At 40.9% G+C, this 24,882-nt stretch overlaps 1 protein-coding gene across 6 annotated transcripts in view; it reads left to right on the top strand.

Annotated features, from left to right (window-relative positions):
- The window catches only part of mast3a (microtubule associated serine/threonine kinase 3a), a 30,440-nt gene continuing 5,558 nt past the window's right edge, over positions 1-24,882 (top strand). The window contains exons 1-24 of one of the 6 annotated variants that reach the window (XM_085388338.1): positions 1-117; positions 1,411-1,442; positions 5,829-5,917; positions 6,660-6,732; positions 8,370-8,390; positions 8,571-8,652; positions 12,404-12,561; positions 15,448-15,523; positions 15,644-15,853; positions 16,751-16,852; positions 17,284-17,416; positions 17,617-17,702; positions 19,169-19,254; positions 19,563-19,771; positions 19,912-20,053; positions 20,337-20,469; positions 20,581-20,746; positions 20,921-21,022; positions 21,984-22,106; positions 22,323-22,432; positions 22,612-22,793; positions 23,964-24,085; positions 24,186-24,374; positions 24,650-24,873. In XM_085388338.1, the coding sequence (XP_085244464.1) occupies positions 79-117; positions 1,411-1,442; positions 5,829-5,917; positions 6,660-6,732; positions 8,370-8,390; positions 8,571-8,652; positions 12,404-12,561; positions 15,448-15,523; positions 15,644-15,853; positions 16,751-16,852; positions 17,284-17,416; positions 17,617-17,702; positions 19,169-19,254; positions 19,563-19,771; positions 19,912-20,053; positions 20,337-20,469; positions 20,581-20,746; positions 20,921-21,022; positions 21,984-22,106; positions 22,323-22,432; positions 22,612-22,793; positions 23,964-24,085; positions 24,186-24,374; positions 24,650-24,873 (2,889 nt within the window). In that variant the 5' untranslated portion in view covers positions 1-78. Of the gene's footprint in view, positions 118-1,410; positions 1,443-2,937; positions 3,415-5,828; positions 5,918-6,659; positions 6,733-8,369; positions 8,391-8,570; positions 8,653-12,403; positions 12,562-15,447; positions 15,524-15,643; positions 15,854-16,750; positions 16,853-17,283; positions 17,417-17,616; positions 17,703-19,168; positions 19,255-19,562; positions 19,772-19,911; positions 20,054-20,336; positions 20,470-20,580; positions 20,747-20,920; positions 21,023-21,983; positions 22,107-22,322; positions 22,433-22,611; positions 22,794-23,963; positions 24,086-24,185; positions 24,375-24,649; positions 24,874-24,882 lie in introns of those variants that run through there. The other 5 variants (XM_085388342.1, XM_085388337.1, XM_085388336.1 and 2 more) reach the window with 5 other exon arrangements.

Genomic DNA, 24,882 nt, shown 5'->3' with positions numbered 1-24,882 from the left:
CGCTCCCGGGGAGAGAACGGAGCGCAGGAATGGGCTGACTGACCGGGGATCCGCCGTGTGCTTTCATTGTCTTCAGTGATGGATGAGCCGAATATCCTGAGACGCCGCGGTCTACAGGTAAACGGAGGCTGGCTGTCATGACAGCGCGCGGTTGTGGTTGTTTCTAGGGAAACGAGATTAGCTCAAAGTGATGAGCCATTTGCCGACGATGCAAGGCATTGATGTCAGCGTGGCTTATGTGGCGTCAGCTTATTTTTCATTTTAAAAAACCCCCCAAAACTTTCACCGTTGCTCTTTAGATCTGTGCTTTATTGATTAGATTATGTGGCATCGTTAGAAAATATTATGTGCACTGAGCATCTTCCCCATGCCCTGTGGGCATCCTTTCAGAAAAGGTGGAGTCCCACGAACCGCAGCAACGGGGACACATAATAAATTTTATGAATGTAAGGTGTGTATATCAGACCTGACCTCACTACTACTTAGCTATGTGTTTATTTTGGAGCTCTTTCTGTGTGCTTTGGACAATCTGGTTGCCTTGGTGATCTGGAGCACAAAAGCCAATGGTTCCTGGGAGACAGTCAGAAACATCTTCTCCTGGGTGCCATGTTCATTTGAGATGTTCACAGAATAATTACGTGTTTGTTTTTGCTCCATTAATGTCTGTATTTTCTGAATTCACTTAGTAGGCAAAGCTGCATTGTTTCCACCCAGGGTCTGTTGAGGCGGTAACACTGATCATCAGTCCAAACTGGGTGTTCCCATTCCCTTGTCTCTGTTTATAGTAACTAGCCTTTTCCCACCTTGCATTCATTGAATTTCGATGGAGTGGAGCGATGCAGTTACAATGAAAATAACGGTCATGGTGGAAATGCTGTTTCAGTGCACAGTTCTCCCTTTTTTAAAACCATCTTCATAGTCACTTTCTCAATTTTCAGACCACTGGAGGTAATGAAACAAGTGCAGGTAGTCTCAAATTCTGTGCACAGACTCTCGCAGTGTGACATGGTGCCACCCTTCAAATCCTGACTGGCAAGAGCAGTTTTACAGTCCTCTTAGCTGAAACTCACGGACCGAGGATTTGCAATTAAATGGCTACAAGGCCCACTTGTCATCGCCAGAAACTAGGCCATTCAGCAGCTAATGATATTTACATAGTGCCGATGAAAAAATAAACAGGAGTGACACAGAACAAGGCCACCAGGAAAAACTGCAGCGTTATTATTAGCACCTTGTGACTGTAAGCATGAAATGTAATTCATAGCAGTGTATTCAAAATGATAGGTGTCCTCCTTGACAGCAAAAGAAGACCTTTAAGATGATGCCAGTGATTTCAGAGCAAAGGTGGAAGATGTCCCCACCACCACCATCACATTTTTCTTAATTCAACCTTTCCCTCTTCTCTTATAGAAAGAACTGAGTCTTCCTCGTAGGGGAAATCTGTAAGTATGTCATCTGGGCAATTCTGTGCATCTTTCGCTCTTTGTCCCCCTTTGCACCTTTTTTTGTGCCTCAAACCAGGCCAGTCAGTTGTCTGTCACATGTGGGCTTTATTGTGCATGCATGCTGCTTTTCCTGACGGTAAACATTTACTTCTTCACATCCTGAAGTGCAGGAACTTCTTAAAGCACCTAAGAAATTTGGCTGAAAGATAGAGCAGGCTCATTGCCCAAGACTGGTTTTATGTAAATGTTAGGAGGGGGAAAACAGAGGAAGAGAGTGGGAGACATTGTAGGTCTCAGTGTGAGAGAATAAATTAAGCCGCTTCTTCTTTTACTGAAAGAATCCAGGCTTTGAATCTGCTTTTGTATTTAGTGCTAGAGTTGATTTAACATCCTAGTGCCTATATCATTGTATATTATTAGCTGAACTGAGCGAGCAAGCTGAGGAAGATCTAACAGGTAACTGCTTAGTTGTGACTGTTTATTTATTTTTTTGCCAAATGTTTAGCCTGCACAAAATTCCTACGTTATTAGATCATCGTTACAGCTCATTTCAGACATTAGGAGTAGAACAGCAGTGATACATTGGAGTGCATGAAGAAAGTTACCTGAGAATTTGTTGCCAAACAGAAGCCGTTCTGGTTAAAAATAAATAAATAAATACATGTGACTCCAACTTGTCCAGGGACTTTCCCTGGAATGGGCTAGAGCTGAAGCCAAGATAGTTTCAATAGCTGGGAATGAAAGGAAATATCAGAATCACTGAATAATATGTATTCATCTCAGCTGACAGTTTCAAAGATCTTTAGAAGCTACATGTGTTTGTGCTGCTTACCTACACTTGTCCCACTGCCAGTATAGTGTTGTGAGACAAAGTTATGTTTGTGCAATAAAATCCTTTGTATCCCATTGTCTCTGATATCTGTTGGCCAAGTCAGGTGATTTCATTAAGGCTTTTCTGTCTTCTAATATACATCTATATGCATATATTGCTGTATTAACCTTATACAGGACAAAAATGAGCACCATATAAGTCCTGACATGGGGCAGTGTGTGTGTGTGTGTGTGTGTGTGTGTGTGTGTGCGTGTGTGTGTGCGTGTGTGTGTAAAGAAGTTAATTTAATATATTTATCACAGTTAATACCTGTATTTTAAAACGTAAGAAAAAAGACTTAAACTCTCCGAACCATTGTTTTATATAGGCTTTGAAATCAATAAAAGTCGCGAGCATCCCTATAATCTCTATTGAAAAAATGTTACCTTCAAGACTATCGGACGCTCTGAAAATAGTCTTTCTAATTTTGATATAACTTCTTGTCAAATGTTATATTTATTGTTTCTATTAAAAAAAATAAAAGAGAAGAATTAAAAAGAACAGGGAAAAAAAAGATTTATCGTTGAAAATCTTAGATTTTTGTACCGGATGGATTATTTGTGTCATAGCGTTTTAAACCAGTATTTCCGACAGGACATGAAAGCATCAGAAATCCCTCCTCCTGCTGGCGCGCGGCGATGCGGCTGCGCGTTGCGGCAGAGACGTTGCTGTGGTTGAAAGTTTCTGTCTCCAGAATAACGCTTTACGTTTTGTCGAAGCTAGTTATCGGTCGATAATGTTGCACCTCGTGGGAGACAGGCTGTCTCGAAAATTTTACTGATGACATTGAAAAGGAGCAGCGTGACCATGGCCGTCGCAGTTGCTAGCACCGCCGAGCTGCCCTGCCCGGGGTCTGGGGTCAGTCTGTATCGAAGAAGCAGAAAGGAGTTTGTGCCTTTGGAGTCGACGTACTAGCCTAAATCGACAGGGGAGACTGTTTACCGCGATGCCCCCTCTTTAACGACAGTATACTAATTCTCATATCGGATCGGATTTAGCGGTCACCTCCAACATGTCTGATCAAAACTACTACTGGACCGTGCTGCCGAGCTACAAAACTAGTTTTGTGACCGGGGCCATGATGAAAAGATCGAAAAGGTAACAAAACCTAAAGCCTGTTTCTAACTAGAAAATTATCCTTGAAAATGGAGACGAATGTTAATTAGCCTCGACCAAACTGCTGCAAAACGTCTGGGGGGGGTTGTATGTTTGTCATCGGCTGTGCCGTTCAGTCTCTGAGAAACAGCAATTTGTTGAACGTCGTAATTTCGAGCTATTTGATTCAAGGCGCTTAATGGCAACCTCCAGACTGTCTGCTAATATAGCCGCTTCACAGCTCAGACATCTGATCCCTCCGGAGGGTCTGTGATAGCCCCTCAGCATTGCACTGTATGTGTCGGTTACATCCGCCCTAGTTTTTGTTTCCGACAGAGAAACGTGGCCATTGTAGACTGTTGTGTGTATGTGTGCGGGCAGGCTGCATTGTCTGCTGCCAGCTGTCGCATAAAGCGACACCAGGGCCCACTGCTGATCGGTGCACTGATGCGGTTAGTGGGACAGTAGTGTTGTAAACGTGCTTTCATCAATCAGATAAATCCAGTCAGCTCTTAAGGTGTCTTAGCCCTTAATGCACTCAATATGTCTTTGGCAGTCAGTGAGTTCATAGTGATCTTAAATTGTCGCGTCTCTACCTCTCACCTCTTTGTCATAATCTGAACACATAATTGTTGGTTTGCTGGCACAATTTGCCTTTGTTACAGTGGTGTAAACCGCAAGAGCTGCAGTTTATATTGCAGGATTTAAAAATGTAAATGTACTGCTATTGAGTGAAGCTTCAGAAGAAGAAGCCATTAGCACGCTGAAACATAGGCTATCTGTGGAATGTCAAACTATCCACTCTTTCCATGTAGTTGGGGGGTCATGCATCAATCAGTGATGTGGCCGATCCACCACAGTGAGCTGATGAAATTGGCTTCAGTTAACAAATGCAGCAGACATAGTTAACACGCAGGACTGTTTCAGTGGCCTACATTCATCATGTTTCATGTCTTCCTGCAAGATCCATACAAACCATTATTGTTAGTCCCAAATATCAGTCGTCTTATGACTGCTAGCTGTTGATGAAGCGCTCACGTGGTGTGCCAGTGTGATACAGTGGTGCTCTCATGTCGAATTTCCCAGAGGAACCCACCCGAGGGATTAATAAAGTTCTATCTTATCTTATCTCATATCTTTCGGCACAGGTTCTGGAGTGTTTTTGCTGATGTTTATTTTTTTTAACAGGAGCAAAAAAGCGAACCTTCACAGTGTTTCTGTGGTTGGAGGTGTACTGTATACACTTTGAAGCCCAACTCTTGGCACACGTTGACCCTCTCATCCTTCTGTTTCTGTGGCACTTTGAGTCTTTATGGGTTGAGGGGCCATATAGTTTGTGAATCTGCCTTTGCACCGACCCAGAAATGTCAGGCTTTGTTGTCGTCTCAGCCCCTCAATTATTTTAGGTCACTGCCAGAAGGAAAGGGAGACAGGATCTACTTTACCGACATGAAACAGAAAGCATTGAGATCACAAACGGGGGGGAACAAAGAAAACTGAAAAGAAGCCAAAACTGTAATCTTAATGAAAACATGGAGTTAACACCTGCGTGCAGAAACCTGCAGGCACCAAATACAAACATACAGGAAATGGACAAGATAACACTGGTACTCTAAAGTAATGTTATACTTGGACTGGTAAGCCAAAAAGGCATTAGGTTGTTTGCTTTACTCCAAAAGCTGCATCAAAAGAGCATTTTAAACTCTACAAATATATGCAAATTAGAAGAAACACTGTTTGTAAATTGAAACCAAAAAACCGATCAGGACAAACAACACAGACCAGCTTCAAAAATACCAGCAGAAGTGAAACAACACTTCACAGCTCACAAAGACCGAAGTACAAACATGTGGACGGTGTGTCATGGCCTGCTCAATTATATCAGGGGTCACTTGGACCATTTTATTTATTTCCATCATGATAAAACAGCTTTCCAAAGTTCTTATTGTCTAATCAGGCTCTGCCAGTGGTACTGATAAGTAATATATTTCCCTTATCTCACATGACAATACTCTCAGACGTCATTGGATCGTACTACACTGCTCAATCCAGACTTCACATTATTTACTGATTAGAAGTGGCTAAAAGAAAAACAAAAAGTTTAATTCCTCTAAATATTAGAGCAGGTAATGTGTAGTTAGCGCTGATGCATAAGAAAGAAGTTGCACTCAAGTTGGTTTGTTTATATATTTACATGCCAACATGTTTGTAGTCATGCATGCTTTGTATGTATATACATAATTACAGTGGCATTACTATTGTCAGCACATCAAAAAAATATGAATTCAGAGGCTGATCGAGTTTGATTTTTTTTTTTCCCCACAGATTGATAAACAAAGTGTGCTTGGATCATGTTTGTTACAACACTGCATAAAACAGATGATCACTCTCTTCTGTTTGCTGTTTTCCACTCACAGTTCCCGTAACAACAAGAGAAGGAGTTTGGCGGTCGGGACCCCATCGCCCACGCTGTCACGACCGCTTTCACCTCTCCCACTCGCCACAGGTACTTGTGTTTCGGTTTTACCCGTTTGTCTGCTCGCCTCAGTGCAGGGTTTATTGGATTGGCTCATCAGAATTCCTGCATTTAGCCACCGCTGATTGCGTGTGAAGCAGAGAAGTTACAGAGAGTGGAATGTTGAGGAGAGCACAGGATTGCCTGTCTCATGTAGGATCATCAGTCTCAAGTTTTTTTTGATGCTGTATGTCATGAAGCAATCGCTAATTTACCTCTGGTGCTTTGTTTTATTTCCTTCTTTCTCATAATGTGCCCACAGTAGAGTGTAAAAGCCATACAATGCTTTTCCTTGTGATCATTTTTAATGTAGTCCCTTCTAGGCTTCCTCATCATTTGATCTCTCCACTTAAAAAGTGTCATTCCGTGTATCCCCCTTTTTTGTGACTTGTCCTCAGGGACAGTGGAAGTCCTTTAATTACCTTTTTAGCAGTATGCAATATGGTGTGATTGTACCAAATACCCCCTGCTGTCTGTTGACACAATCCTTCTTTGATTAGGACAGGACAGGAAGGGCCCTAGATAACTTTGTGTGTATGCATCACTGTCATTAAAATATTTGATTGTTTCAGTTTGAACTTGTAAAGGAAAACCATCTGCAAAGTTGACCGTTGCACACTGATAGTGTAAAACATTAGGAAGCCAGTCCAGTTATTCTGCATTTAGTAATATGCTTGGATTCCTTCAGCTTCCTCTCAATTTTCAAAAATTTTGTTTTGTTTTGTTTCCTCAGCTGGTAGCAGTCCTTCAGAAAGCCCCAGAAATGTCTCTGCTAGCTCTTCTGCCAATTTCCAGTTTGCCCGCAGGTAAGAATTAAATGAAATGCTTTTTAATATAGTCTTGGTTTAAACCAGGCACATTATTGCAGTAGTTTCTTTTCCGTAGTAATATCAAGTGGAAAATGACTAAAACAGACATATTGCAATGAAAAGTACTTTAATGGAGTGAAATGGCAGCAAATTAGATTAAAAAAAAAAAAAAGAGATATGTAGTCAGTGAAAGTTTATTTTTATTCTTGGCCCGCTTTGACTAAAAATTAAATCAGAAAAAATAACCAAGGGATCTTTGGTTCGGTGGAAACTGTGTGCACGCAAACTGAACATGCACTGGCTTGTTCCCTTTGCCCCTCAAATCGAGGCAGTGGAGAACCATGTCTGACCAGCTGAAAGCCCCCAGGGTCACTCACTTACTGGACGTGGGTCTTGGCATTTGTCAACCCAATTAAGGAGGCGAGTTGGTGCGCGCACTCATTACTCAGGGCTGCTGTGATAATGGAAGAAAACTGCAGAGCTTGCCTTCTCATCACGCGTGCCGTTTATAGACTCGCTGGGATTTAGAGGAACATTAGCTGCAACCAGCTTCCTCAGTCAGCAGCGGAAAATAGTGTGGTAGCCTGTCTCTAAGAAGACTTTAGTAAGGAGCAGCAACATGTATACTTGAATGTAGGATTTTCAAGAACACTGTAGTTTAAATGTATGTGATGACCGACTGTCCCAAATGTCATGAGTTAAGCTGCAGTGCAGTATGCCATATTGCACCATAGAGCTCAGGGATGCAGAGGGGAAGTCTTCTTAGAGGACTGCCTTGTGCAGCTCATCTAAATTTATTGACATTTTTAAGCTGCCAGAGTGTAGACAGATGCTGTGACTGCACTTTTGACAGCTCCACTGGGTTTATTTGTTATTCACAAAAGCTTCGTAGCTCTGCTTTTGGTGCAGTTATTTTTTTCATGTGAACGTGGAGTAGCCTTGAAGAGTAAGGACGACCAGTGCTCTGGTCCACTCTGATTTATTTATTTTGTTCCTTTCACAACTAAGCCATTGATTCCAGTATTGATTTGAAACCTTTGCCTTTATTAGTGGCTTCTTACAGCAACATGATACAACATGTTGTACATATCAGATAGGGATAGATAAGAAACCATACATGTAACACAGCTCACTAACCCTCAGATCCCTTCATTTTCACTGTCACCTCTAATTTAGCTACATGTCCCCAAGAGCTGGTTTCTCAGAGAAACTGCATTCGACCATCTTTTGTTGCCACAGATTGACTCCGTGAAGGAAACTGGGCCACTTCCTCAGAGTGTATTGGATGGAAAACTATTGGGACAGTGGAGATTTATTTATTTATTTATTTGGTAGAGAAAGGTTTAGGTTTTCTGCAGTGTTAATGAGTGCATTGTGTGTCTGTGTGCATAGTGAGAAACTGTCTGTAGGCCTCAATGCTGCAGTATGATAGCAGCTTGGCAGGTGTTCAGAAACAGCAAACAGCCACTGGCGGGGAGTTCTGTCAGACTAACAGGACTGTGACTTTGACAGGCAGACTTAATCTGTCACTGTCATTAAACAGTGTTTATTTTCTCTCTCACTTCATGCCTCCATTCGCCCCTTCTTTCTATCTGCATCTCTCGCCTCCATTCCCTTTTTTTGCATCTGCGTAGTCAACTGGCCCGGACTGAAAGGTAAGAAAATAACTAATTGCTGTTTCTTCTTCTTGCAAAGACTCAAACATCAAATGTTGTCTGTTGGCCTTTTTAGGCTTTGAAGATTGGAATGAGTCAACAGGATGTAAAGTTTTTCATATGAGCCTCCACTGAGCAGCTTGTTATTTATGTGTGCTTGTTTGTGTGTGTGTTTTTTAGCAGGGCAGACGGACGAAGGTGGTCGGTGGCATCTGTTCCCTCCTCTGGATACTGCACAAACGCACCAAGTTCATCAGTATCTGTAAGCGGAGAAGTATCTCTTACTGTCTGTCACCTCTTTCCATCATCACACATTCAACCTCTCTCTAAACCACTACCTTGGGGGCATTTAGTTCTCCACTTTACAGGACTGTGGTGTCTTGTAAACTTCCGATGCTGACTAACTGAGCTGTAAAGCCCATCAGCTTACAAAGTGTCATAAATCTGCCTATAAATGATTGTTGATTTTACAGTAGCTCAGGGATGTCAAACTCATTTTACATCGTGACCTACATACACATCTAAAGCTGGCCGGACCAGTGAAACTCCCCATTCTGCTAATATGGGGAGTTAAAGTTGGGAAGTTAACCTACATATTTAATCTCTGAATATAAAAAAGGGGGCAATTTCAACTGTATGTCTCATTTTCTACATGATAACAAAATGCTAGTACATGAAAGAAATGTGGTGGAATGACTCTTGGACCTAAATTGTAAGAAACAAATATTAATTTTACATATAGTCTAAAATTACAGCGAAAAAACTGTCCAGGTTATCCTGTGATTATAAAACAAAGATTTTATCAATTCACAAAAAATGTGGACCCATTGTTGAAAAAAAGAAAAAAGAAATCTCTGTAGTAAATAGTGGAAAAACAAACAAAACAGGAAAATATTTGACATGTAATTGTTTGTCTGTTACTTAATTACTTTGGTGTGGTTTGAATGGCCACAGGGTAGGTCTTTTGTTAGCTAAAGCTTTAAAACTTGTGCAAATAAAGTTTTAAAATTTATGCCATCCTTCACATTTTCCAAAGCCATCCTGTGGATTTGCTGATCCAATTCTACCCCCCCCCCCCCCCCCCCTTTTGTAGAACACCACCAAAAATTGTAGATGTTATGAAAAAGAATGGTCAACACTGTAAACATAGACTCTGTGCACACAACCCTTTTAAAAGTTATAAAATGCTCGATTGTCGACATGGCAGAAGTCTTCGAAAAATAACTTGCATTAATAAAAAAAAAAGTGTATGAATAATAAAATTTGTGTAACTGCCAAAATGTTTGGCTAGGTCTGTAAAGATTTGCTCATCGCTCTGTAGCTGACAGCTGGTCGCTGGACACTGCAGGCTTTGGTTATGAAGATAACGTCCTCTCCTTTTGCGTCAGTGTCCTCTCTCCCACTGAATGGCACTTCAATAGTTTGTTTCAGAGTTGAGTAGTTTAAGTCTGTGGGACAGTCTGCTAACTGTCCTACTTTTGTCTTCTCCCTTATTAGCAAGGCGTCGCCACACAGCAGGTATCTCGCATGTTTGATTGGAGTTTTTATCCTGAGGCAACCCCACAGGGAACTTTTCACAGATCTTTCACGTGAAAAGCAAAACAATCTGTTCCACTGAACCAATCTTACCACTGCTACCTGTAATTTTTACCTTTTTAAAAATTGGTATTTTGTGGTTACTGGTCACCAAATCAGTCGTAGTCTCGTGAACACCACATGAAAGCAGTAATTAGCCAAAAATATGAATTTTAATAGAATTGGCTTGTGTTATTTATTGGTTAGTTTTAGCCTATTGCACATACCGTACAAGGAAGGAATACTAGAACAAAGCTTCCACAGTGGTTGTGAAATATTTTAGAAGTAGCATCAGCATTACATAGCTCGTCAGAGTTACTTCACTGTATCTTGTTCATAGAAAAGGAATGTTTACTGTGTTTTAGCATAAAAAAAAAAATCTTACTGACTCACAGTTTAGAACTTGAACTTCACTTTAAACTTACCGGGTCACTCGCCATAAACAGTAGTAGAGAAAAGTTTTGTGGTTTTAGTCTTTGGTTGTTTTGGGTTTTTTGCCATTTCCTCTGTGACAGCTTGTCTTTCTCAGATTGAGTTGCAGTCGATATAAATCCAGACTAACTGCAACCTCCTTGGCAAGGAAGCAGACTGCCAACTTTTTACAACTAGCTTTTAAGTCTACGGGGGGTTTGGATGATTGTTTTCGTTACATCTACAGAGCATTCTTGTCGCTTTAGCGTTATTATCGCTACAAATTTGTGACATTTTTGATTATAATTAGTTTTACTGATACAGTAAAGTGGTTGGAAAACTTCACACTGACAGCTTCGGGCACCGGTTGGTTTATAAAGCAGCTGTCTGGAGATGGATCCTGGTATCCTTTTTAATGACTCAGGCAGCCATAACAGGATACGTCCAAGGATGATGAATCCCTCCATCATCGACCATGTGTCATATTTTCCACCTTGGAGAGGATATTAGAATTAGTCCTCAGATGCCTTTTCCCCCAAGTTTTCCTATAATTATTGAAACAGTATTAAATGTGGTAAAAAGTAAATTTTGTTGTCATTGTTTTGTTTTGTTTTTTAAGTCAAAAGGCATAAAAGTTTTCTCATAATGGTATATTTCTCTACCTCCTATTCAACAACAACAACAAAAAAAACTTGGGGAAAGGGGAAACCAAAACACAGGAGGTTGTGTGAATTATTTACCATGTGTCCATCATTAAATGAATGACATCACACGAGACGAACTGAGTTGATCTGAGCGTGTCCTCTTTTGACTGAGGGGAAAGTACGGGAATAATAAAGCTTATCATTACAATAATACCGGTCCTGTTGAAATTTGCCGTTTCTTTTTCCTGGATGACATCACAAACGAGCAGGGGCTGTACCACATCATTTCCCTACTCAGCTTTCCCTTTCAGGAATACTGCAAGCACACTTTGTGCTGCCCAGCTATACCTGTCAGCTGTTTGCCGATGTCTTCTATGGTGATTATTAGGATTTTATCTCGAAAGCCATCGCTGAACCTGCAGTTGGCTCAAATGGAAAACAATACCCAGCTCCTGCGTCTCTGCTGAAATTCTGTATGGCCAACCACATGGCTTTGAGACGGTGAAGTCAGCCCTCCCTGTACAATGCCCCTTTCAGGCCTGCTGTCAGTGAGGTCTTTATGCAGCTCTTAGTCGATTCTGACAAGTCTCTAGTTTCCTGCTCAGCGTAGCCCCTTCACCCCCACCCCCACCTTCCTATCACTGCTCTGTCACGTCCTTGCTCTGTTGCTTTCTTTTCTTTCTTTTCTTTTTTTTTTCTCCTCCTTTTAGTGTCTCTCACTGTCTCGCTCTGCTTTTCTTTCTCGTTGGCTCTTCTGTTTTTCCTCTGGCCAATGAGCCACTCTTCTCTCTGCTCTTCCTGGGATACACAAGATCCTAGCCAAATGGGAGTTCTCATAAATTCCAGGCGGTGTGTCACACATCCTGACTTGGAAAGGAAAAAAAACAAAGCAAAACATTCACACATGCTGCCTGTCTCCATGTGTGCTGCGTGAAAAGGGCGAAATCCTACTGAAAAATGCTTTGGGGAATCTATAAAGTTCACTGAGTCTTTCTTTTCATGTAGGAAGGGATTCATGATGTTTTTTACATCATGAATCAACTCTCTGCATGTCCATATAAGGTGGTGCATCTAATTAAGATCTGCAGTGTAACATGAAAGTCTTTAAGACTTTGGTATTAACAGGATAAAGAGTGAGTCGGAGAGAGCAGACGTGTGAGTCTTACCAGAGGAAGCCTTTTAACACAGGATGTTATATAATCAAAGCACAGCCCCGCCTACGTATGAATATTTAAATAAAAATGGATAAAAGTGGTAGTGGCAGTGGTTGCTTGCTTGTTTTGTTTTTTATTTCGTTAATTTAAAAAAGAATCAATAAATGCAACTTAACCATTGACCCTACTTCCCTGGGTTTTTTTTCTCTTCTCCACTTTTCCCTCCCAGTCCTCTTCTTCACAGGAGTTGTTGCACCAGTTGCCCTTTCAGCCCACGCAAGAGGATCTTCACTTCCTCTTCAAACATTTTCCGAGCCCAGAAAGTGTGGCAGATGAAGAAGGAGCCCACCCCATGCCCCCTGTCAGGGTCCGCTCACGCAGTCTCAGGTAACTTTCCTATACTATATGCTGATGCAGCATATAGACTGTCTCTGTTACACAAACATTTCTGTCATACTTCACTGGGCCGTTTGTTTTGAAAGGGTGGAACCGAAATCCCCCCCAACTGGCTTCAGTCTCGTAGATTTAATTATGTGCTGCAGTAGCAGTTGTATACAGCAGCTCACCACACACACCACTTAAGCACAAAGATAAAACTGTTGTGTTATTAAAGGCTTATTATACTAACTGTACATTCTATATACCCTTATATATCAATTCATTAGATACACTTTAATAGTACTTCATTGGACCCTCTTTGCCTTCACAACTGCCTTAAAATTTTCATGGTTTAGTGTCAACAAGGTGCTGGAAACATTGCTCAGAGAATTTGGTCCATATTGACATGACAGCATCACTCCGTTTCTGCACAATTGTCTGCTGTGCGTCCATGATACAAAGCTCCATTGGGTTGAGATTAGGGATGGGTACCGATATCCGGTGCCATTATGGCGGTTCTGACATAAACGGTAGTAACCAGACCGAAAAGCAGCGCACATTTCGGTGCTTTATTTCTGTGCTTTTTTTTTTTCTTTTTCTTTTTTCCTGAGATGTCATACACTTTGGATTCTAGCCAATCATTTTAGCTTTTCAAGAATAGTAGGCGGGCTCAGGTACGTACGCTCTTTTAGAGCAGAGCTACAGATTAAAAATGCCCAAGGCGAAGCGGTCAAAAGTCTGGCTGTACTTCACAGCAAAAGATGCAAACTCAGCAGCCTGCAACAAGTGCTTTAAGGTGACACTGTGCAAAGGAGGTGACACTTCGAATCTGATGAAACACCTAGCGACGCATAGCGTTTTTTAAAAGCCGAGAAATGCACCGTATTTGATAGCTTGCTGCAAGACTTCACAACAAGCACATCTGCTGCGGGTGTGGTAAATCTCCATTAGCGAGTTAGCGCGGATCGCCCCATGTGTGTTGCTTATCATTTTGCAGAAAAAAAGAGACTGCTAAAAATAAAAACATAAGTTTTTGGACAAAGTTTGTGTTCTCTATTCTTTAAGCACCGTTTAAGCACCAGCACCGTTTCAAAAGTACAGATTTGGCACCGGTATCAGATAAAACCTGAATGATACCCATCCCTAGTTGAGATTTGGTGATTATAGAGGCCATTTGAATACAGCGAGCTCTTTATCATGTTCGCACCAGAAATCAGAACTCATCAGACCAGGCATAATTTTTCATCGGCTGATGTTGAGCTTATTTGAATTGTAGCTTTAGTTTCCTGATCTTAGTTGAAAAGAGCGCCACTTGTTGTGGTCTTGTGCTGCTAAATTGTAGTTTCAAATCAAGGTTTCTCTTCACTGGTGTGATCATATGTGCCATATTTAAACTGAACTGTGCTCTAAATTTTCCCTTAAAAAAAAAAAAAGTGTGTTTGTTTTTTTTTAAATATGCACATTTTCTCACAACAGAAAGAGAAGATCTGCTAACGGGGTATAAAATGAAAACCTCAAACTTGTAACTAGCGTGGCTAACATGCTACCCGTTCCTGCTGCTTTACTACATACTCACCAAGTAATCAAAGCTTATAGTAAATTAAATAACTTTACCTGTTAAACAGTTAAACAGCAAATGTGGGATAGACTGTGCTAAGGTTTAAGCTCACGAAGCTTGCCACCTTAAGTAGTTGTAGTTGCTCTTTTTAGAACATTGTAAAGTTGTATGTGAATGAGCACTGCCCTGTTTGGTGAGGCTGCCACTCCAGCCCAGTCTAACAAAAGTAGGCTTAATGGTTTTTCAGGAGATATTTCGCACATGATTATAAAAAGATAAATTAAATACTGTCTGGAAAGAATATGTTGGGATAATTATTTAATGTGGCTCTGGAAAAACCCTCTGTGCCATTTGTGCGTGATCCCCTGGAATAGAATAAAACCTTTTCCTCATCACTTGGCATTGCTGGACTCATCCCTCTGAATAGCTGCAATGGCAGGCTGTTTTGAGGTTGCTGTAGAGTTTTTATGACAGGCTGGGGAGGATTTTGGCAGCCTGTTGATGTGGTTGCTTTTTTGGTGACGTGTCCATGCCTGTGCCACATGCAGTAATTCGCACTGCATGTGTACACTAATACTCTATAAGTACATCTGGGTAACTCTAGCAATTACACCGGGGAGAAATCTCCCCCTTGGGTTTTACCTGACCTTTGCATAGTTGTTAATGATGCATCTAAATCAACAGCAGCTGATTGACATGTGTCGCCGTTGTTCTAAATTTGCTCTACAAGTTGCGTAAAAGGATTTCTTGCAGCCTCAAAATAGTTCCGAATGGTCTAAGCAGTTGCCATTACCCTGAAATAAATTCATACCGCGTGTGCAACTGTTGTGGTTACCCAGAACAAGTTAAGTTCATGTCGCATATTGACATTATTGTCATTTTTAGTATGCAACGTAGTGTAAGGGAGCACCCAGGACTGTTATTTTTAACATTTGTGCTGACAGTACATTGATTTGGAACTTGTAAGGAGGGTTTAAAAAGACCCCTGCGTGTAACCGAAACCCTCTGGGTGCAACACGTGTGGTCGTGGATGGTGAACATGAGAGCCTGATCTGAATTGTGTCAAACACGCTGTTTGTATGACCTAGAATGTTAGTCAACACTTTAATTGTTAATGTGGTCATAAAATGTTATAGCTTGTTGTGTGTATGGCTGTTCAGTAAAGATATAAATGTTGATTTCATCAGTTCAGTTTGCCACTTAGTTCAGTTGTTTTTCATTTTATTTTAGTTTGGTCTCCATTATTTGTTAATGGCATTTGTGCAAAAAAATATCGACATTTGTAATATTTTTATCTGGTTTTTGTTTTTTTCTCCTTTTGTCTTCTTTCTGTGAAGCCCTGGACGGACCTGTGGGGTGTTTGACAATGAGATTGTCATGATGAATCACGTCTATAAAGAACGTTTCCCTAAGGTAGCTCCCTTTCTGTGTGAAAGTCTCATAATCAAAGTTAAAATCTTCAACTGCTCACTAAATGGATTAGAAATGTATGCAGTACTGGTTTAAACTAAGGCTTTCATTTTTGTTTCCCAGGCGACGGCCCAGATGGAGGGTCGGCTGCTCGACATCATTGCAGAGTGTTCCCCGGACACCGCTCTGCCCCTGGCTGATGGTGTGCTTGGATTCATTCAGCACCAGCTGGTGGAGCTCGCCAGAGACTGTCTGGACAAGTCCCAGAATGGCCTGGTGACCTCCAGGTACTTCATGGAGCTGCAGGAGAAATTGGAGAAGCTGTTGCATGAGGTGGGTGTCTCTCATCTTTAGTAAATGATTTTTCATCTTTTTCATACAGAGAATTTTTTTTCTCTTCTTTTCTTTTTCAAACAGTCAGGGAGTGTTGGTTCTTTCTAAGATGTTTCCAGCTGGTGTTATTGTTGGTAGCTCAGGTTGCCCTCTGGGACATTGCATGCTGTACTATAGCAGCACTGAGGACACTGAACATTGAAATGAAAAGGCCCATTTCCTCTGTTAATATTCTGCTGATTCCACTCCATCCGTCAATAATGTTCTGTATTTTGTGTTATTACATAGGGGTGTGCAATGGTCAAGTGTTCAGTTTTGTAATGATTGTGTATTCTACAGCAAAACAGTGGTTTAAATGATTATTTTGTCATATAATAATTTCTTTAATTAGTATATTCTTTGTGGCCACAGAAATTGTTTTGACCCTTCTCCACATGCTAAAATGCATATGTTGAGTTGCTTGCTAGTGTTGCTTTTTCATAAAGGTGTTTACAATTGTTTTTAGAGTGGATTTTTCTGTGTTTAGCAGGGCAAGAGTTTGTTTTAAACTGACTGCTGAATAATCGCTCCTCTGACTGTTTCACCACCTCTATCATACACTTTCTGAACCTGCTGTTTGATCAAAGCGCTGTTGGATTTAGATAAGCAAGAATGAGTGTTAAAAAGTCAAATGTTCCATTATTTATAAGCCTGGCAGAGCATGCAGTGAGTATTGATTCAACATGTTGAAATACCAGCCCTTGAATCACCACCAGACAATGTAAGGGGATGAAATGGATGCTAAAAATATCACCCGACAAGTGCAGACAGCTTCTTTGGATGAGTTGTGGTGGCTCATGGCTTGTGTCAAATGGATTAGGTCACTATAATAATCACATCACTATTTGTTCTGTTCAGGCGTATGAGCGCTCAGAGAGCGAGGAGGTGACCATCATCACCAAACTGGTCAAGAAGATTCTCATCATCATCTCCAGGCCTGCCAGGCTGTTGGAGTGTCTGGTAAGACTCAATGACAGACGCAGTAATAATCACAGCTTTACGAGTGACGTAATAACACTATGTCCATCAGCTTAGATGCATGCGTGAAAGTTGACTCATACATGATGTTGACATCTTGTAGTAGCGATTAGTTTGTGCAGTAATAATAACCCAGCTTACTGTTTACTAAGCCAAGTTCACCTTGCTAGCCTGGGTCTGTTGTTAGTAAGGTGCCAGTGATGCTCCAGTTTTCCAGGCCAGAAAAAAAGCCCAGATTGGAGCAGAAACATTTTTCTGTCATTTTTCAGCATTTTTAATTGTATTACAATGTTTGATCCATCGTTTCCCGATGTAGTAGTTGAAGCTTTTCTACATATTATGTCAACAAAGTAATGTATATTTGAGTGAAACCTGAACTGTCTTTCCTTTATTTTTTTATATTTTGAATCCAGGAGTTTGATCCAGAGGAGTTTTACCAACGTTTGGAGGCTGCAGAGGGTCAAGCCAAAGTAGGACAAGGCATCAAAACTGATATTCCCAGATACATAATCAGCCAGCTGGGCCTTACCAGAGACCCCCTGGAAGGTGCAGATTTAAAAAAAAAAATATATATTTCTATCTCATTATTGCTTACTTCAGATAAATTTGAAAACCCTAATGCAGTTAGCTTAAATAAATCATTGTGAACTAATCTCGTAAGATACAGTGACAGTTTTGTGATTTTTAACTTTGATTCGCACTGGCGTTTAATAAAGTTGGATCTGTTTTGTCTGCTGCCGTTACAGAGATGGTTCATTTGGAGCATACTAGCCCGATTCACAGATCAGCGAGCAGAGAGTCTGATGACACTGGAGAGGCAACATCTGCACAGGTATAAGCTTACATTAAACGGTTACCAAATGCATACAGTGAACCCTAAAGTGACCCAGGAAGAACAGATGGCGCTCATGTCTCACGTATTTTAAAAATATTCCACATCCTTTAATTAGATTTATTTGCTTTAAGATTGTCTTACTAGTTTTTAAGTCACCGAGTGGCAACCTTTGTTGATACGGTGTTGATTTCTTAGGTTTTTTTTTCCATATCTGTCACACATAAATGATCATCAAAGAAATTTTATTACTAAACACTTCTAAACCTACCTAACCCTCTGTGAAAAAGTAATTGCCTCCTTAAATAATAAATTAACTGATTAACCACATTTTTTTTGAAAAACTGAATTTCATTTCACAAGCTACATTCAGGCCTGGTTACGACCAGACCTGCTGAATCAAAAAGATCACTTAAATAGAAGCTGTCCATCAAAATGAGACGGGCACATCGTGTCACGATTTAAAGAAACAGTCGAGGGGAAAAAAAGTCACTGACATCTGCTAGTTTGGAAAGTTTGCCAAAGTGAACCACAGTGTGAGCCATTATCCACAATGGAGAAAACTTGGAACAATGGTGAACGTTCCCAGGAGTGACCTGCATTGAGGACTTATCACAAAAAAAACTAGAACATCATCTAAAAACATCCAATCCTCAGTTGCCTCAGTTAAGGTCAGAGGTTATCATTCAACAATAATGAAGAGATTCTACCAGAAAATCCTGAAGGAGGGTGTCTGGCCATTAGTTCATGGCGTAAACCAAAGATCACCTAGGTTATGTACCAGCACAATGATTCAAAACACACCAGCTAGTCCACCTCCGAATGGCTCAATAACAGCCTTTTTTTTTTTTTTTTTTTTTTTTTTATAAATACAGTCCAGGCAAGTTTGGATAGTTTTTTTTTTCTTCTTAATGAATGAATGAATGAAATCATAATTAAGAAAATTTGGCTTGTCTTTGTTTAATATTAAAATTTGTTTGATCTGAAACATTGAAGTGTGACGCATATGTGAAAAACCTAAGAAGTTTGGAATAGGCAAATACCTTTCCACAGCACTGGATGTATTAGCAGGTTCCCAAAATCCCAGCCTTCAGCCTTTCACTGTGTGGATTTGGCATACTCTTTGCATCATTGTTGTTGTTGTTTTTTTGTTTTTTAAATCATTTTTCTCTAGCAATTTGTGTTGCGTGCATAAAAGATGCTCCAGTTGATAAAGCAGAGCTGAATTGTGTCTGTGACAGGATTAACTGTGGTGGGTGACGAACTTGACGGCTGTGGCATATGCACCAAAGAAATATTAAATGCCATTTGGCAGAGCATGCAGATTATTCTTGATTCAATGCTATTTAAGTGATAAATGGAGCTCTCGTTAACATGAAAAAAATTCTCCAAAAGTAACACAGCAGCTGTAATTTTTTTCCTCTCCCCCTTTCTCTTTCTCTCTCGTTGGGATTTGCGTGATTCAGAGCCGTGCAGCCTGCACCCCTCCTCGTAGGAAACCACTGGAAAGCGACTTTGAGACTATAAAGCTCATTAGCAACGGCGCCTATGGGTGAGTAAGACAGACTTCTTTGTTTGCGTTTGACTGAGTCAGTCGCACCAAGAACCACAGAGATCTAAATAAAAGTGGAAACTAAAATGTGGATGTGTTTTTGTAGTATTTTTGTGTTCAGGCTGGAATTAGTCAGGGCAGTTTCATTTCCAGTCTGAACTGATATTTACCACTATGTGATTCCCACAATTGATTTTCTTTGTATTATCTCCCTGCTTTCTTTGTTGATGATTGCTGATTATTTATTCTGTCTCTCTTTGTGTTGTCACTGCCTCTCCCCTTCCTTTTGCCTCTGTTCTCTTACACAGGGCCGTATTTCTGGTGCGCCACAAAGACACTCGTCAGCGTTTTGCTATGAAGAAGATCTACAGGCAGAATCTGATCCTTAGAAATCAAATCCAACAGGTGTTCGTAGAGCGAGACATCCTCACCTTTGCTGAAAACCCATTTGTGGTTTCCATGTTCTGCTCTTTTGAGACACGGAGGCACCTGTGCATGGTTATGGAATATGTGGAAGGTACAGTTGGCTCAGACTGTAGACACATAGAGACACATGCACACCAAGCTCTTATATATCTACCATACAAGGTACACCTTTAAGTCTAAGTCACCTGACCTGAAAGCGTTTTTCATGGTGGCCTCATTTGTGTTTTTAAGGTGGAGATTGTGCCAATCTGTTGAAGAATATCGGTGGGCCTCTGCCTGTGGACATGGCCAGGATGTATTTTGCTGAGACTGTCTTGGCTTTAGAGTACCTTCACAACTACGGCATTGTACACAGAGATCTCAAACCTGACAAGTGAGTCAGGCAAACGGATGAACAAGGAGAATATTCTTATTCCTTCCCCCCTCCCCCATATTTCTTGTGAACGCCTTAAGGCAGCGCTAAATAACTTAAAAGCTTTCATCATTTTTAAACTTGCAGTGATCTGTAGGGAGATGGAATCTTTCTGAAGATAGAGCAGAATATTTTCAAACTTTGAGTCTTTGATATTTTTTTTTCTCTAAAGATGAAATTCCAGTGCTTTGAGGGCAAGCATTTGATGTAACATGAAACATTTCTGTGCTTACTTCCTTTGTAGTTTGCTGATCACCTCCATGGGACATATTAAACTGACAGACTTTGGACTTTCAAAGATTGGCCTAATGAACATGACAACCAACTTGTATGAAGGACACATTGAAAAGGATACCAGAGAATTCATTGACAAGCAGGTTTGTCTCTTCTCACTTGTCTTTTTTTTTCATCTCCTCTGATTTTGAGCTTCTCTAAAATCCGCCTTTTCTCTTTAACTCTGTTTTTTTTTTTTTTAAACCTGTCTACAGGTGTGTGGTACTCCAGAATATATCGCTCCAGAGGTGATCCTGAGACAGGGCTATGGGAAGCCTGTGGACTGGTGGGCCATGGGGATCATCCTTTATGAGTTCCTAGTGGGCTGTGTGCCTTTCTTTGGAGACACACCAGAGCAGCTCTTTGGTCAAGTGGTTAATGGTAGGAAATCTTTCAATTGAACTCATAGTTAGTTATTTTTATACACGTAAATCCAATCCATTTGTCATCCTCTCGCTCAAAATTCTGCAATAGATCTCTGTATTTTGGCACATCAGTCCCCTGGGCTTTGTAGATACCTTTAGTTCCCTTCGTTGCATTCTCTCCTGTGTTCAGATGATATTATCTGGCCGGATGGAGAGGATGCCCTGCCAGCTGATGCTCAGGACCTTATCACCAGACTTTTGAGGCAGAACCCTCTGGAGCGCCTGGGAACAGGTTGGTGACAGCATGATTGCTGATGGATGAAAAACCTTCTCTGGGCCTCGGGACAGTGTGACTCTGAGGTGGCCAGAAAAAGGCAAAAACATGCTTTTTGTGACAGATGTGTCACTGGGTGTCTTACCAGGAGGTCATAGTCTGCACAAGGCCTCATGTGGAGGAATTTAATTTTAAGAGTTTAAATAAAGTTGGCACAGGAATAAGGAAGGATTTGAGGTCTTCTGTGTGTTTATTTGGCAGATTATTCATTAATAGAATTTTACATTAACCAGGCTTGATAAAATTGTTTCCCATAGACCTCCCATAGAGACAGAGAGGTCGACTAGTTCACAGTAATCAATAAGCTCTCTAGAGCTTTCTGACTTGAATGTTTTAGACTTCAAATTTCCACTGTTTTGACTTCTTTACACTTTGTTTGTGTTTAGGTCACTGTATGGGTTAGGACCTCTTTACTTTTCAGGCCTTTTAATTATGCACACTTTCAAAAGATCATTAAGGTCAGCTGACCAGATGCTTTTGGTTGTACCGGGAAGCTGGTTAAACCACAGATCAGGCCTTTGCTGTAACTGCAGGTAAACTTTGAAGCAGTCCGTTACACTTAAGTTATTTGAAAACTCATTTTTACTCTTGACATTTAAACCTGACTGAGACTTGAAATTTAATGTCTTATTGCATCCTATGTTGCACAGCACTAAATGCTTGTTTTTAAATTTTCTTATTAATTAACTTGAATTTATAGAAAATAGCAGCAAATTAGTTTTACAATAAGCATAAAGCCAGAGACCAGGAGAATGGAATGAAATTCAGTTAAGTTTTATTTATATAGCACCAAATCATGGCAACAGATGCCTCAAGGCGCCTCAGTGCAACAAAGAGTCTGGCTGGGGATCAGACAAGCTCAGACTCAAGTCTGGGGACCTCGATGCCCATATTTGAGTTTAATAACTTCTTTCTCCAGGTGGGGCCACTGAGGTAAAGATGCACAATTTCTTCCTTGGCCTGGACTGGAATGGTCTCCTGAGGCAGAAAGCTGAATTCATCCCACAGTTAGAGAGCGAGGAGGACACCAGCTACTTTGACAGTATGTGGATTTACTGACTGTGGGCCTTTTATGAAGTAGATGCACTGCATTGTTAAAAACCTGTGAGGAGAAATTCATTTGGAAATGAGCTCTCAGAAAATGGATGATTTTATGAGCTAAATTTGTAGCAATGCAGCATGGTGGTAGTTTTAATTTGGATAGGAAACTGTTCCCAGTTTGTGATCATTTATTGCATGCCACCATGTTTCCCTCCAGCCCGATCAGAGCGATACTGTCATCTGGGCTCAGATGACGATGAAACAAATGATGATGAATCATCTCTGGAGCTACGACAGTTCTCCTCTGTAGCCCACCGCTTCAGCAAGGTACTCGTTACTACCCATGAGTTATAATCAATATTAATACCTGGCTCATGGAACAAAGCAAGACTTTTTGTTTTGGTGTTGTAATTTGGTTAATGAAATACCTCTGGTTATTTGTAGGATATAAAAAAAAAAAAACCTTCTTCTTTAATCCATGCCACCTTTTTCCTCTTAAACTCCAGGTGTACAGCAGCACAGAGCACCTGTCCACCTCCACTCCATCCAACCTGAGCCTGTCGTCATCAGACCGAAGCCACAGCGAGGAGAAGGAGGACCGATGGGAGGGCAGGGGAGTCCTTTCCCCTGGTGACGGACACAAACATTTGGCGAGTGCAGACAAGAGGGCAGATGGACACAGGGGGAGGTGAGAGCATGGAACAAGGGAGAGTGATGTCCTTATTATGAGAACAAAACTATCACAGCCCTCTCTGTATTCACAAAATATAATAGTCTCTCGTATTGGGTTGAAGCGTTTCCTATTTCAAAAGGGCAAATTTTATAGAGGTCTTTTCACGTCGTTTTGTATTAAACCAATGAGCCATTCTAAAGTTCCCCCAGTTGGATGTTTTCTTGCATGCATGTCAGATGGAGGCCTTTACATTGCCCACGGGTGTAAACACAAGTGATATATCCATTCAGCGTTTACTGAAGCCTCCCTGTGTGGTGCTGAATGGAGTGAACCATTAAACCATAAAAGAGAAACAGGATATCTAAGAAGAAAATTGATTAAAAACCACAAAATACCAAATAAGCTCATTTTGCTGCAGTTTTCGAATAAAATATTTAGGGCTGCAGCTATTGATTATTTCATTAATTTAGTAAAAGCCTTGACATAAGAACACCCCAAGCCCCCCTTTAGACTTCCCAGTGTTTACTGCTTCCATATAAAAAGGACGGCTGGAGTCAGCCTTCAGCTCATCTTCCTATTTTAATGTAGCTTTACTTCTGTAGCTTTAGAGCTGATTTTTTTGCTGTGTAAAGTAAATGGTGGTGGATGAAGAGGCCTTTCTTAATGTCTGAGTTTGTTGATCAGGTGCTTCAATGAAGGACTCTCACTAGCTGTTTCCCAGTAATGGTTTTAATGGTGATTACAGGAACAGAGCTGCTGTTTTGGACACTAGAAACACTTTTGTCTTTCACTAAACCTGAGCTCAACATCTCAGTATCAACTTGTTAAACTGTGTCATCATCACTATTGTTGTTGTTGTGTTATCAATGTTAAACACTTTTGTTAAATGTTAAATCGTTTACCACAGAGCCGTGTGCATCGAAGCAAAGAATGTGCGTCAAGCATTTTTTTTTTTTTTAAATTTAAAATAATTGAATCATTCACATTACTCAGTGACTCGTTGCAGCCCTATAAGTAATGCACTTTTTAAAAAACGTAGTGGCAGTTCTTCTTGTTTTTATTGTTGAAAGACATTTATTGTGTAGTTAGGAAGGAAACTGTTGTTTACTGCCCAATTTCTAAAAGAGAAACTTAGCTAAAATCTGCATTTTTATTGGACCTGCATTTTACCTTTATCTTTCTCAGTCTCCGTCCACGTGCGTCATCCAGCTCCTCACAGTCGGAACGCAGCACCAGCCCACTGGTAATGAACAACACCCAGAGCTTTGACATCATGCCTCGAGTTGCCATCCCTGCTGATGAGGAGGGTAAGAGTATAATAAATGCAGAAACTACCTTATCTACTTTTTTTTTTTTTTTTTGCTGCTGTGAAACACTAGTACTCACACATTGTACCCACTATTGTAGATGGGATGGTTTCCAACCTGCGCCGCATCCGTCTCCGGAGCAACAGCACAGGTACGAGGCCATCCTTCAGGAGGGGGGCATCTCGACGCATCGCACATCAGTTAGAGACCCCAGAGAAACCCAGGTCCCCCTCTGGAAAAGTCCCCAAGTCTGCATCAGTCTCTGGCCTTTCACTCATCATTACCCCAGGTATCTTTGCAGGATGAATGCATTATAGAAAGTGTTTGGAATTAAAAGAAAATGGTGACAAGAAACGAGTGTTCATGTATTCACAGTGCCCTCTACAGCCTAATATTGTGTAATTATTGTAAATATTGTAAAACACATTATTTATATTGAAGTCAAGATTAGAACAGTGTTTGTTTGGTTTTAATTACTGGATGCAGCATTTTAAAAACAGTAGTGCTTACACTTTATAAAGACTCAGCTGTGTTTCTTCCTGCTTCTCTTCTGCTCCTAACTAGATGACTCAGGAGGTCCTCCTACGAGCCCCAAATCTTCTTTGTCCTTATCATCCAACCCCTCGTCCAGAGACTCGTCTCCCAGCCGCGATCTGTCCGTCAATGTCAGCTGCCTCAGGCCTCCGGTGGTTATCCATAGCTCTGGGAAAAGGTTTGGGTTTGCGCTGCGAGCCATCAGAGTCTACATGGGAGACAGTGACGTCTACACCGTTCATCACATGGTCTGGGTATGCGAT

The sequence above is a fragment of the Rhamphochromis longiceps genome, linkage group LG18, assembly GCF_057381845.1.
Source record: "Rhamphochromis longiceps isolate RC_006_pf linkage group LG18, R_longiceps_female_GT1.1, whole genome shotgun sequence".
Lineage (NCBI taxonomy): Eukaryota > Metazoa > Chordata > Actinopteri > Cichliformes > Cichlidae > Rhamphochromis > Rhamphochromis longiceps.
This window is presented reverse-complemented; position numbering and strand designations above follow the sequence as displayed.